Genomic DNA, 14674 nt, shown 5'->3' with positions numbered 1-14674 from the left:
CACTCTTAATGGGAAAACGCCCTATAAGATTCCCTATATGGGAAGAGCATGGCATACACTCATTAGGGGATATTTTTAATAACCAGGGCTTCTGTAGTTATGGCGAAATATGCACAAAGTTTAACCTCACCGAGTCCACATGGCTTTTTTATATACAGTTACGACTATGTCTGAGGTCTCACGGTGTTCCATTACTCATACCAATTGAACACCACAGATTCCACAAATTTTTCTATGAAAGAGAAACATTAGGAGGTTTTGTATCAGGTTTTTATTATCAATTACTAACGTCCTCGTATGAAACCCTTCAACTAGACACTGTCTGGAGGAGGGATATACCAGACCTGGAAAATGACTTTGATTGGCAAGGAGCCTGGGCAAATGTCCGACTCACATCAAGGAACCCGGATCATCAACAAATCAATCTGAACTATATTCACAGGACATACTTGACTCCTATAAGACTGTGCAGAATGGGGCTTAAACAAGACTCCAAATGCTCCCAATGTACAAATGGGGACGAAGGAACATTTATGCACATGTATTGGGACTGCCCACCAGTTAAGGCATTCTGGAAAGATGTGTCCCAACAGTTATCAAAACTCGTATCTTGGAATATACCTGTACACCCCTCGGTATTACTATTGAATGATGTTTTTGAGTTTGCAGTGAATCCACAGCTAAAGAGATTGGTTTTATCGGGTATCACAGTAGCTAAAAAGCTGATCGCATCACGCTGGTTTCAACCGGAAAAAATGTGCCGGAAAGTTTGGTTTCTTACATATCTCGATGTGATATATCAAGAAATATCTACAGCAAGAATTCTGGGTCTCAATGAATCCAAAATGACAATGTGGGTAGAAGTGGTGGAGAGAATAAAAGCTAGCTTATAATGGTAGTGTCTGGTTAGGAGTGAGGGATAATGGAGGTACTATCCAAGGGGGGGTCCGGGAGGGGGGGGTTCGAGCTGGAGCATATGTGTGTAGGGTTTTAGAAAATAGGTATTAGGGGTATATTCTATACTAACATTTATATAATTTTATATAATTTGTATAATTGTAATTTATTGGATATACACTGTATACGGTCAAAATGTTATTATGGACTATTTTTGTTTTATCTTGTTTCTGTACTTGCATGTAATTTTAACCACCTTGACTGAAAGTTTCATTATGCATTATGTGTTGAGTACTGACTTTTAATAATTTTTGTTCTGCAATAATAAAAAAAATATAAAAAAATGAATGAATGAGATAAACAAAAAAAAAGAAAAGAAAAATTGTAATACATTTTTTGTTAATTTTCATAACGCGATAATTTGCCGTAAACTGACAGCCCTAAAAATAATTGTATGCTTGTAAAGGTATACGACATGACAATAAATAATCTGAATGTCCCTATAAGACATTTATTTTTAAATGTGCATGATTGTGACCCCCTTGTGCACCACCTGTTCAGACACACTCTATAGAATTCACAGAAGAATTTCAAAACCACATGTCAAACAAACACAAATTACATTGCTTTCAACGTTTTTTGTGAGTGAAAAGAAAAACATGTGAACGTAAAAATAATTCTAGTTTGTTTGAAAATTCCAAGAGCATTTGATTTAGGAAACTAAATCTAACTAAAAATTGAAATTATTGGGATGAAAGGACGGACAGACAGACTTATGCTGCCTGTTGGTCACAGCTAAAAAAGATTACCAAGTGTTGGAACATATTTCTAGAGGTTGTTAGAACTGAACAACTAATATCTTGTTATACCTGTCCTGGCTCGGAAGGCCATATCTGCCAGGTAGATGAGGTCAGAGCTGTAGTCCAAAATCACCCAGTAGACTATGAATTCATGCTGGAACTCCTCGAAACTGGCCCTGAACACAATGTTTAAAATGGAGAAGAGCATGATTATGAATTAAACATGGCCTGAATTTAGCATTTAATATACAGGAGAGAACCATTAAGAAAGACCAATGAGTCCATTTAGTAACTTGACTCAATTATATTGAAAGTTAAAGGTATAGTTCAGATTTTTTAAATACCAGCAGAGTAAACAGTGCATTAGCTGATTGTCCCGTGGAGAAAGTTCTGGCTTGTGTTCTGAGCAGCTTCCAGCAGGCAACACTAGGCGTCTGGTTAACAGAAGGTTTTTAAGCCACACCATGACATGCAAAGAAAGGTTTTTAACCATTGTGGTGTAACCGGAGAGGTTAATCATTCCTGTAGTCAAATCGTCATGGTTGATACAAATTTAGATCAGGTGTTCAGTAGACTAGAGGACTTGACTTTCTCTGGCCAGGAAAAAGGATCAAGCACCCCCCCCCCCCCCCCCCATTCTGTGAGTTCACCCCTTAACTCATTCTGCGCCAATCACGGAAAAGTCTAGTTAACTCGCCAACCGCTCAGCGCCAATCATGAGAAAAGTCGGGTTTTAATCGTTATTTCTGTTATGGTTTGTAACCGACCCCAATCGCACAACACAAGACAGGTAAGTAAGCCAAAACGGGGCAAATCTTTATTATAGAACAAAGGCGGCACAGTCCCTTTATGGGAGAACACAAAAACACTAGAGTCAAGGAAAACTGGAAAATGCGGCACTGTGCCTTTAAGAGGCGAACAGGCTAAGGGACTAGGGCTAAAGGACAGGGCCAGGGCTAAATGTCAAGGACTAGGACCAGGGGCACTGGAGAGGGGAACAGGGGAGAACACAAAACACTAGGGTCAAGGAAAACTGGGAAATGCGGCACTGTGCCTTTAAGAGGCGAGCAGGCTAAGGGACTAGGGCTAAAGGACAGGGCCAGGGCTAAATGTCAAGGACTAGGACCAGGGGCACTGGAGAGGGGAACAGGGGAGAACACAAAACACTAGAGTCAAGGAAAACTGGAAAATGCGGCACTGTGCCTTTAAGAGGCGAACAGGCTAAGGGACTAGGGCTAAAGGACAGGGCCAGGGCTAAATGTCAAGGACTAGGACCAGGGGCACTGGAGAGGGGAACAGGGGAGAACACAAAACACTAGGGTCAAGGAAAACTGGAAAATGCGGCACTGTGCCTTTAAGAGGCGAACAGGCTAAGGGACTAGGGCTAAAGGACAGGGCCAGGGCTAAATGTCAAGGACTAGGACCAGGGGCACTGGAGAGGGGAACAGGGGAGAACACAAAACACTAGAGTCAAGGAAATAAGGAAAATGCGGCACTGTGCCTTTACGAGGCGAACAGGCTAAGGGACAGGGCTAAGTGTCAGGGACAAAGGCTAAGGGCCAGGGCTACGGGCCAGGGCTGCTTACAGGGATGAGGACATGGTTCCGACGGCGGAGGCCTGGCAAGGGGACAGGGGCCCGACGGCGGGGGCCGAGCACGGAGACAGGGGCCCGACAGCGGAGGCCGGGCACGGAGGCAGGGGCCCGACGGCGGAGGCCTGTCACGGGGACAGGGGCCCGACGGCGGAGGCCTGGTACGGAGACAGGGGCCCGACGGCGGAGGCCTGTCACGGGGACAGGGGCCCGACGGCGGAGGCCTGGTACGGAGACAGGGGCCCGACAGCGGAGGCCGGGGGGAAGAGGCGCCATCCTCCCGTGGAAATAGGGAGCGATGACGCGCCGGCTTGACGTCTGGAGTGGGAACACTGGCAACCTCCCGTAGAGAATTAGAGAGCGAAGGCGGTGTCCCACTCCAGGCACGGAGATCCTCTTCCTCCTCCTCGAGGGGGCCGGGCACGGAGACTTGACTTGACTTGACTTGAGACAGGGGCCCGACAGCGGAGGCCGGGGGGAAGAGGCGCCATCCTCCCGTGGAAATAGGGAGCGATGACGCGCCGGCTTGACGTCTGGAGTGGGAACACTGGCAACCTCCCGTAGAGAATTAGAGAGCGAAGGCGGTGTCCCACTCCAGGCACGGAGATCCTCTTCCTCCTCCTCGGGTGCTGCAGACGGGCAGCGCAGAACAAAGGGGTCCCAGGGGACCGGGGCGAAGAGACGCCATCCTCCCATGGAAATAGGGAGCGATGCGCGCCATCTTGACGTCTGGAGTGGGAACACCACTCCAGGCTTGGCACGGAGATCCTCCTCGGATGCTGCAGACGGGCAGCGCAGAACACAGGGGTCCCAGGGGACCGGGGCGAAGAGATGCCATCCTCCCGTGGAAAATAGGGAGCGATGACGCGCCGGCTTGACGTCTGGAGTGGGAACACTGGAAAACCTCCCGTAGAGAATTAGAGAGCGAAGACGGTGTCCCACTCCAGGCAAACGGCGACAGGTGGTGATGGCTGGCACGTCGTCTCACACCGGAGACGCGGCAGGTGATGGTAACGTACAAGATGGTAACGTACAGAACTCCATGAACACAGAGTGAACACAGATACAGAACGACCCGACCAGGACTGGAAGGGAGGTCCAGGTATATAAAGCCCTCTGGGGCGCTAATCATAAACTATGACAGCTGCGTGAAGGTAGTCCAAGGGAGGGGGCTGGTGAAGAGTAGAGGAGAGTAAATCATCGCAAGGGTGGGGGCTGGTGAGGGAGAGTAGACAGGGAAAAGTTCAGGGAACAGGCGAATCCTCACAATTTCTTTTATTAGCTATATCCATTCATTTTCATCCATCCAGCCTGATGTTATCATTGGGAATAGGTCTGAGCTCGCAAAAGGGCAAATATCGCCGCCTATGCCTTCCAGCAGGTATTGCACTCTATTAGAAATGGTGTAGTTTATTTTCAGGGCCGATCTGAGCCGTGCGGGCAGGGTTTAAATACTCCGGCAGGACGAGCGTTTACAACTATGGCATGGAACAGAAACCCCGCCCGCCCGTTCATGTGTAACGCTCGGTAATGTGGGACGGACCTCCACAAGCAATATTTGGAATGGCGATCAGATAATTTTATTATTTCTTTTGCATTACATCACATACCAGGTAAGGACTCTATATATAAAATCTTGCATTGATCTGATATTTCTTTCTACCACGATTGCGGCTCTCTGTGTGTGGCTGTGTGTGGCTGTGTGCCGTTGGGTGCAGGAGGGGACTGGGGGAGCCTCACGCTACGAGGGCCATTTCATTCTTGCATGAGGAAGGATAATAATGATAATCTAGTGTTGATTTCAGGAGAGAGTATATAGAGTATATACATTTGACATCGAAACTGTACATTGGAGGAGGTTGGGTAGGTGGGGGGGGGCTGTACATTGAAGGTGGGTGGGGGGGGGGGAGGTTGGGTAGGAGGGGTGGGTGGGGGACACTGTACAACTGAACAAGCAAAACTGTACATTGGAATATTGACAAGACCCAAGAGTTGTTAGATGCCATTCGTCAAAAGGACACTCTCATTTCACTGTTAATAAAATGTTCAATCAATCAATCAATCCAATAACACACGCTCACTTCACTGTTAGACGGCATGCTTTGAAGCCTTGTTGTTTCGAACTGGTTGTGCTTTGGCCCTCTTTCGAAGTCGGTTATGCTAGTTTATCTTTAGAGCAGGGCGATAGACCACCAGCCCTGATTCCATACTCTAAGCATTATGTGGTGTTAGGGTCTCCAGCGACCCGTTTCAAGGTTATAATATGTAATAACCAGTGATGCCACAGATTACTTGTAAAAGTAATCCGATTACTGATTATTGATTACTCCTTTAAAAAGTAATCCAAGTTACTTTACTGATTACTTGATTATCAGAGTAACTTAGTTACTTTGAAAGTAACTAGGTTACGAAGTCGTCGTCGTTCCCCCAACCGTTTTTTTTAAACGCTTTATTGAAAGTGCATAAATTGTTTTTAACTTGTTTCTCTGCACATAACGTAAATTGTTAAACTAGTGCTTCAGCTTCTGTACCATCAAGTATGGTAAAGCAACAGTCTATGATGCTCACAGCATTAGAGCAGCCAGCCAGTGGTTTTACAAAACCAGTGTATCCATTCACATCTAACAAATGCAGGCTGAACTATTCAATTATATCAACTGTAACTATTAAATTGTTTTTATAAATGTCTCTCTATAAACATACAATCAGTCTGAATGAATGAATGAATGAAAACTTTATTAACAGATTGCAGAATGGGTACAGTACAGTACGGCTCAATACATACAATTGTTAAGGGAATGCAGACCAGAGAAAGACTTTCGTCTTGTTTACATCAGGGTCCCCCATTTTCAATTCGTCTCTCTTTAACATGTAAATTAACTGTAAATCTGGCAAATAAGAGCTTTTGCTCTGCCACCATCAAATATACATTAATCAAAAGGGAAAGAAACTATCTCTCTCTTTTGCTGTTTGGCTGGCCTCCGATTCCTCCTGTACCTAGTCGAAGCGTCGGCTAGTGTTGTGATTCCAGATGCTTTCAATGCAATTGGATGTGCTGTTTTTAGCGGTAGACAGTATTTTGTTTCCTCCGCATATGAACGTGAAGTAGTGACTGACGAGCGTTTTGGGATGGAAGTCTGAACAGAAACTCACACTGGAATTCTCCGACGACGGAGCCCTGCTGTCACACGATTGGCTCATATGTCACATGACGTGCTGTGAAGACCCGCCCTACTCTGCCTCTGATTCGCAGACTGTGGATGGGGAATGTGATTGGACCAAGGCAGAGTCACTCACAGACAGAGTGTCCAGTCACGCCGCGGCCCGCGGGACACATTCTTGTGTAACCCTTTCACTACGTCACTCCCAAAAGAAAAACAGCTAAAAATGTATTTTTGACTGTCGAAAACGAAATAAAATACTGCAATCCGCCTGCATTATGAATTTATGATGAGATAGTAACGAAATAGTAATGCACAGCCACTTGGACAAGTAACTGCAATCAGATTACTGGCTTTTAAAGATTAACGCGTTAGATTACTATTTTCGGGGGAAAGTAATCAGATTACAATAACGCGTTACTTAGTAACGCGTTACCGGCATCACTGGTAATAACTACCATGTAGTTGATTTTATTAGAACAAGGCTTTATGATATCCTCCACAACACATATATAAGCACAGCAAAACTATGTTTCACCATTTTGAAAATTCGGAAGGTATCTGCAGAAAAAAAGGTACGACTGTGGTGTTAGGGTCATTCTTGACCCGGCAAGGTAAAACTATACTATGAAAATACTAAATATGAATAAATAAAATAATAATAAATATACTAAACTTTTGTTCAGAAGTTATATTCTAATATTGTTCTATTATAGTCAGAAAACATTGTTATCTATGGGTTTCACTTTTAGTATATTATGATTGAACAACCACATTTTCATCTTAAAAATAAGGGACATGATGTGTCTCGGGGGCCATAAAATCTAATTACAATGGGATTATATGGTTATGAATGCATATAATGTTAGTTAGGATGTAGTATTAACTATATTGAGTGATACTCTTTTCTTCTTAGTGGTCAGGACTGAGTTAGACCCCGGGTCAACATTGACCCGCTAACAACGGTCAGTGGTGCCAATTCCTAACACAACATGGGGGTTAATAAAATGTTCAATCAATCATTCTAATAACACACACTCACTTCATTCTTAGATGGCATGCTTTGAAACAGCGCACCTCCGAGCTACTTCTATAGAAAGTAGGTTAAAAAAAAAGAGAAGTTGCCATAGGGAGGCAAATTCTCTTCTTTTTGTAACCTACTTTTTCTGTGGATGCTTTTGTGAATAAATCTCCATTATGCTTCAATTAATGTGTGTTTATTGTATAGCAATAAGGTTGGATGAATTCGGCAATTGTATAAAGATGTAAGCACTGTCTAAAACGAAAACTAAAATGGCCACTTTTTGGGGCGCCTGTTTACTCTTTGGGCACCACCCACTTTTCCCCTCTGTACCGCCTGGCGCCAGTGTTATTGACCATTTTAGTGATGTTTCCAGACCCATTGTGTGTTCTGTATTATAGCTATGGAGACAATAGTATGGCTCATTTGACAGGCATTGTTGATAGTCCATTACTGACTAATCAGTTAATTTCTACACACTGTAGTTTGTGCGCTATTACACGCTAAACATTGCCCCTTTCCAAAATAATCCAGTCTTTTTTCATAGATCGCGAGATATGACGCGTTATATGCAATAAGCGCAAATCGTTCTGGTTGTGGTTGATCGCCTGAAACCCCAAATACTCCCAAATCAAAGGTATATACCATGTACATAAACCAAATCAAAGGTATATACCATGAACATAAAATCATTAAGGGGGGGGGGGGGGGGGGGGGGGGCATCATTTTAACTAGAAACTGCAATCGTGTTTGTCGAGCATGTTTTACGTCCGGTAAAACACGACACTGATCGTTACAAAAACATGTTTCAGGTTCGGTAAAATAGACATAGAATATACCTTACCTTAGCCAGAAGGTATTCCAAAAAGAATAATTCCCAGTGATCGCGTATATGTCTATACTTGTGTATACGGGAAATAGGCTTCAGGCAATAAAATCTCGAGGCGATCGCTCTGTCGCTCTGTCTCCGAGGAGGAGGAGCCCTTGCAAAAAAAGAAAAGGTGTATCCACACCAAGCTATTCCAGTTCAAAAGGTAGGCGATACTGCCATCTGGTGAGATTCGATCGTCATTGCAATTCCAACGTAGGCAGATGAGCCAGGGAGACCTAGAGGGCTCCGGCTGACCATATAGAACAGTGATCAAAGGAAAAAGATCAAAGGATCAAAACCTCAGTATACTCAGGTTTTGGTGCTCAACGGTTGGCGAGATAACCCGACTATACTCGATAAATCCATAAGTAATATATTTACGTATTGTATCTGTAAAAGTCCAAAACAAATGCCACAACCAGGAGTTGAACCAACAATCATTGCCGTTGCGGGAGAGTGCTCTCACCACTATCTACAGTAATGATTATAGTTAGAGTTGAGATTAGTTTTAACTTAACAGTTATGGACATACAGTTAGGCTTAAGGTTAGGGTTCAATCCCCAGAAGGGAAACTTAGTTTAAAATATTTTGAATATGTTATTTTTAATATGTACACATGTTACATTTCCGATACAATATATCCGATAGATATATTACTTACGGCTATAATATAACATACATTCAGGGACGTGCACAGGGGCAGGTGCTCAAAGGCTGAAAAGGGCACAAGACGTGTGTGTATATATTAAGCGAGCGCGCGTAGCGCGCGAGCACGATTTTTAAGCGCCCTTTTCGGGCGGGGGGCCCCTTTTTATGCTTTTTGGGGGGTTTTGGTGATCAAATATTGAATATTGAACTATAATAATCAGTGCAGGAGGTCACTTATCCTTGAAAGACACTTTTATCACTGACTTAAAAGGCCCATACATCTCCATAAATGTTCAGGGGGGAGGGAATAAGTGCTTACCCTACAGACCCCAAGAAGTGCTGTATATTCTGTATTGTTTAATATAAATGCATTTTTTATTCCAATCCCGATTTGTATTTGAGATTCCCAAATCCCATCGGACTTGACTTCTTTGTGTCCCCTCAATGAGTGTAATACCAGCATTCAACAGCGGTTTCTATCATCATCATCATCACCACCCACGCTATGCATAAAATATATAGGTCCGCGGAGAGGCATGCTGAGGAGGCCGTGCAAACTGCAATGGAATATGGGGCATCTCTCTCTCTTTACCTAATATTTTTATTCTATCCTGACATTTTTCAGTTGGAAGGGCAGTCTATATGCGTAACAGTAAAAAAAAAAAAAAAAAAAAAAAAAAAAAATCTTTTCAAAAAGGGCACTTTTTTGATGAGGCTCAAAAAGGCAGGTGCTCAGGCACCCCTTGGCCTCTATGTGTGCACGTGCCTGCATACATTTATGATGTACCTTTTTTCGTGTGCTCATTAAGTACTTTATTTACATATTTTAAGCGAGATCGGGCTGTTTGGAAGTAGCAGAGACATTTTAAAGGTAAGTGAGAAACTCTGGGATTTGACAGTGCAGGTAGTCACCTGGCTATGATCACGGTCCAGTTGTACATGACTGGGAGTGTGATGATGAATAGCCAGTTGTAGTACAAGGCCCCAGCTGGGTTTATGATAAACGGTTGTTTGAGCCTATAGGGGAGGAAAAAAGTTGGTTATTTCCATATTGAAATGACACGTTTAAAGATGCAGAGGAAATCTACCTGTACCCCAAGGTAGTGTGGTGATTAAGACCACAGGCCACAGCCTCTGGAACCACACGTCCTGGGATACAATCCTGTATCTCCCCAACTCTGTGTGTGTGTGTGTGTGTGTGTGTGTGTGTGTGTGTGTGTGTGTGTGTGTGTGTGTGTGTGTGTGTGTGTGTGTGTGTGTGTGTGTGTGTGTGTGTGTGTGTGTGTGTGTGTGTGTGTGTGTGTGTGTGTGTGTGTGTGTGTGTGTGTGTGTGTGTGTGTGTGTGTGTGTGTGTGTGTGTGTGTGTGTGTGACTAGAATGTGTAGAATCCATTGCACACATAACAAATGGATGTAATGCATACAAACACCTGTACATCGCTCATGATGACCGTATTGTGGACATTGTGTCTGATGCGGTACGGAACATATCACCATAGTGCAGCAATGTACAAACATGCTAGAGTGCAACCAGAGTGGTTTGGCCTTACCAACGATGTCTTTGCTAACATACCAAATACACCGGATGCTGTTTTTGTTGACACCAGCCACAGGGAGGTGCTGGTCATAGAAGTAGGCTGTACCTTTGATCTGTACATGGACCAGGCGTCCAGGCCTTCCGGGACAAGTATATCAAATACCAACCACTGCTCAGTGTGATGGCCGACCTTGGGTATAGGTGTAGATATAGTGTACTTGTATTCGGAAGTCTTGGCCATGTATACAAATGCACCATGACCGGTCTGAGAATTGCTGCAACAAATTGCCAAATATTGCTCTGTCTCAGCTATTATTGGCTGTGTGTGTGTGTGTGTGTGTGTGTGTGTGTGTGTGTGTGTGTGTGTGTGTGTGTGTGTGTGTGTGTGTGTGTGTGTGTGTGTGTGTGTGTGTGTGTGTGTGTGTGTGTGTGTACGTGTGTGTGTACGTGTGTGTGTGTGTGTGTGTGTGTGTGTGTGTGTGTGTGTGTGTGTGTGTGTGTGTGTGTGTGTACGTGTGTGTGTGTGTGTGTGTGTGTGTGTGTGTGTGTGTGTGTGTGTGTGTGTGTGTGTGTGTGTGTGTGTGTGTGTGTGTGTGTGTGTGTGTGTGTGTGCGCGTGCATGCATGTATGGGTGTGTTTCTGTAGTTGTCTGTACTACCTTTAAAACCAATTGAGTGTATTATCATTGAATATGTGTCTTCTTTTTTGTATGCACATGTGACCCTATTGTGCCCTGGGTTGATTAGCTGCACCTGCCCAGATACACTCTATAAATCACAGAAACATTTCAAACAAAACAGTGTGAAAATTGTAGGAACAGTGGTGAGTTATTGCAAAATGGCTCTCACCATATATGCTGAAACTTTTCACAGAGTCATAGCACATCATTCTTAACGAAGCCGCTCAGTTTGAGGTATTACCTGTGAGTGACTACGTTGCGTCTGGGAGGAGTAAAAGCTTTTGACATTTTTGGGAAATACCCAGATAAAATAGTACTGTGTAAAAGGCCTCCATTAAAAATGCTACTTAAGTAAAAGTACAGTAGATAAGTATTCGATATTGAATGTACTTAAGTATCTAAAGTAAAAAGTATTTCTGTGTGATGTTTGTGTATTCCTGACAGTGCTTGGGAGCATTCAACCCTGTGGTGGTATGTGTCAGTTATGCTGCTCTGATTACATCCTCTTGAAGTTGACAGGCGTCAGATTTGAAAAAACATTATCTTCATTCTTGCCATGTTTTCTATGCAATTTTTTTTTACTTTTCTTCAAAGTAACTGGCTTCAGATAAATGTAGTGGAGTAAAAAGTACAATGTTCCCTAAAATGAAAACACTCAAGTAAAGTACTTCAAAATTCTACTTAAGTACAGTACTTGAGTAAGAAGACTTTCCACCACTGATAATACATTTTAGTATTTTAGATACATCACGGGACACTGTGTCATTTCCTGTCAGGGAACATAGGATCCAGTCTTATTGTACTCACTCTTCATTATTGTTGTTGCTGTTCAGGTTGAACAGGCGACCTGGGCTACGGGGAGGTTTGCTACTGGAAACAAAAACAAGATGTTAAATATAATGAATATTACTTATTGGCATTTAGTCAAGTCAAATCAAATGTATTCATGAACCACATTTAAAAATAACCCACGTTGACCAAACTGCCATCAAAAACACAAACTTCTTCAGTATATTACTGTTATCAAAGTTATTGCCTGAAAACAAACAAGACGGCTACCGATATTTCACTGCAGGAATATTCGCTTCACACTGACGAGGGTGTGCTGTTTCAAACTGAATGGGATCCTGTGAGCAACTGTTCATTCCTTGTGGTTTGGAACAACATTGAACAACATTGATGTTCACATAGGCATCAATACACATATCTGACACAGATATATACTTTCCCACTGTATTGTTACTTCATTCTAATTAGTGTATATAATTGTATAATTGACCACATCTGCCCAGTTGCACAGCCCTGGCCTATACTATTTTATTTTTTACTTATAATTGTACTATATCTATCTATTGAGCTATATTTAATTTAGTTTATATCCCATGTAATTTTATTCAACCTCTTATACAGTCGTACAGCCCTGGCCTATATTTTATTTCATAAATATATTATTCTATTGTGCGTAAATTAGCTTATATTTCATTTTATTTTACTCCAACACTTTATTTTATTATCTGTCTGTTAATGTCTGTCCGCTAATGTTGCACCAGTAACGTCCAAAGCAAATTCCTTGTATGTGAAAAGTATACTTGGCAATAAAGACCTTTCTGATTCTGATTCTGATTCTGACAAAATGGGGGGTGTTGTTCCAGCAAAGGCACGGTCACCCCTCAGCTTAAATTTAGAACATGGGACGGCCAGGAGCCCCAAGTCTGCTGACCTGAGGCCGGGACCTGGTGGTGGAGTAGAGAGGGTTACGAGGTCTGTGATGTAGGAGGGGGCCTGTCAGTCTATTTAGGGCTTTATTTTATACTGTACTGGTAGTGTGGTACCCTTGACTGGGATTTCATAATCAAAACTGTTAGATCAACCCTGAAAACTGAAAATATCTGTGGTAATAGTTAATTCATGCATTACATGGACTCTCAGAGTGATAGAGCAAGAAAGATGCAGCGTCAGTATTGTGTGACATTCCTGAGGAGCCTTCAGGCAAAAACCCCCTCTCTGTCCAACATGGGAAGCAAACAGCCCCCCTGCTGCTGCAGGAAAAACCCACGAGGAAAGGACATGTTGGGACCGATAAGCCCCAGAAGGGAATGTTAAAAGGTCTGAGATCGTCGGACCTCCTCGCTGCTGGGAACTGGAAGAGGACACCAACGGGGAGGTCGGGGGGGGGCTGACCGGCCTCCCCCGGAGGGTCATCTGGGGAGGGGCGCCATGTGTGGAGGCAAGGAAACTATGGGGGGAGTCAGGGTATAAAACAGTGGGTTTTGGTGAGGGAGGGCAGGCCAGCTCATGACCCGCCACGACCGTTCCCCAGGGGGTCTGGGTCTGCGCCTCCATCTCCACAGACCATGGTTCGACTTTGCTGCTATGTAAGTAAACTGTATAATAATCCATGTTGGTGATAACTTAGAGGAAAGATGTCTATCTTTGACTAGGTTTACCATGTGGCGGCAAACAAGTACTATTGATCTATTTCATTGACATAACATGAATACTATTAAATGTGCAAGACTGTCTGGATGTAGAGAGCCACCGTGTCTGGGCTATTGTGATTTACCTCATCAATCCTTTTGTACAATCATGTATTATGCTGAAATACATTCCTGTATATAACTAATGCAATATCCACTCTGGGCCGTGCTGCAAATAAATGAGTTTGGACCATAGCTCATGTTGTCTGGCTGTACACGGTTATTTCTCATCTGACTAAGTCAGATGAGGACCAGGGTTCTATGTCGCTCTCCTTTTCTCCATCCAGTTTAGCAACCTCATTGTACTGCAATTAACCTTAGATATTCATTTACGAATATACGACAGTAGCCAATGGAGAGAGGCTAGAACAGAAAGTGTTCTAGTGTCAGTATTCAGGAAGCTTTCTAGCTTCGCCTTCGGTAGGCCTATTCAGGAAGCGTTCTACCTTCAGTATTCAGGAAGCTTTCTAGCTTCACTATTCAGGAAGCCTTCTACCTTCAGTATTCAGGAAGCTTTTTAGCTTCAGTATTCAGGAAGCATTCTAGCTTCAGTATTCAGGAAGATTTCTACCTTCAGTATTCAGGAAGCTTTCTAGCTTCAGTATTCAGGAAGATTTCTACCTTCAGTATTCAGGAAGTGTTCTACCTTCAGTATTCAGGAAGCTTTCTAGCTTCAGTATTCAGGAAGTGTTCTACCTTCAGTATTCAGGAAGCTTTCTAGCTTCAGTATTCAGGAAGCTTTCTACCTTCAGTATTCCAGGAACCCAATTATCCTCTGAGGCCAGTTTTATTATTATTAAATATAAAATATTGTAGCGACCCTGGGATTTTGGTTGGTTGGTCAGCCGAGCTGTCACTCTGCACTCCGCCATCCCGGGGCTGGCGGCGACGCTATTGGTCGCACATGCCGCCGGTTGACAGAGGCGAGGGGGCAGGGGCTGACCTGGGGAAGGTATAAGAGGGTGTGGCACCCAGGGTGCGCTGTCTTGGGG

The 14674-nt window shown here is 43.5% G+C and overlaps 1 protein-coding gene across 1 annotated transcript in view; it reads right to left on the bottom strand.

Annotated features, from left to right (window-relative positions):
- Positions 1-14674, bottom strand: part of cnga1a (cyclic nucleotide gated channel subunit alpha 1a) — a gene marked incomplete at both ends in the record, with an annotated part of 155293 nt that overhangs the window by 3993 nt on the left and 136626 nt on the right. The window contains 2 exons of the mRNA XM_084318226.1: positions 1767-1873; positions 9903-10007. Coding sequence (XP_084174352.1) covers positions 1767-1873; positions 9903-10007 — 212 coding nt within the window. The remainder of the gene's footprint in view (positions 1-1766; positions 1874-9902; positions 10008-14674) is intronic.

Source organism: Notolepis coatsorum, assembly GCF_963971535.1.
Source record: "Notolepis coatsorum genome assembly, chromosome: 7".
NCBI classification, from domain to species: Eukaryota; Metazoa; Chordata; class Actinopteri; order Aulopiformes; family Paralepididae; genus Notolepis; species Notolepis coatsorum.
This window is presented reverse-complemented; position numbering and strand designations above follow the sequence as displayed.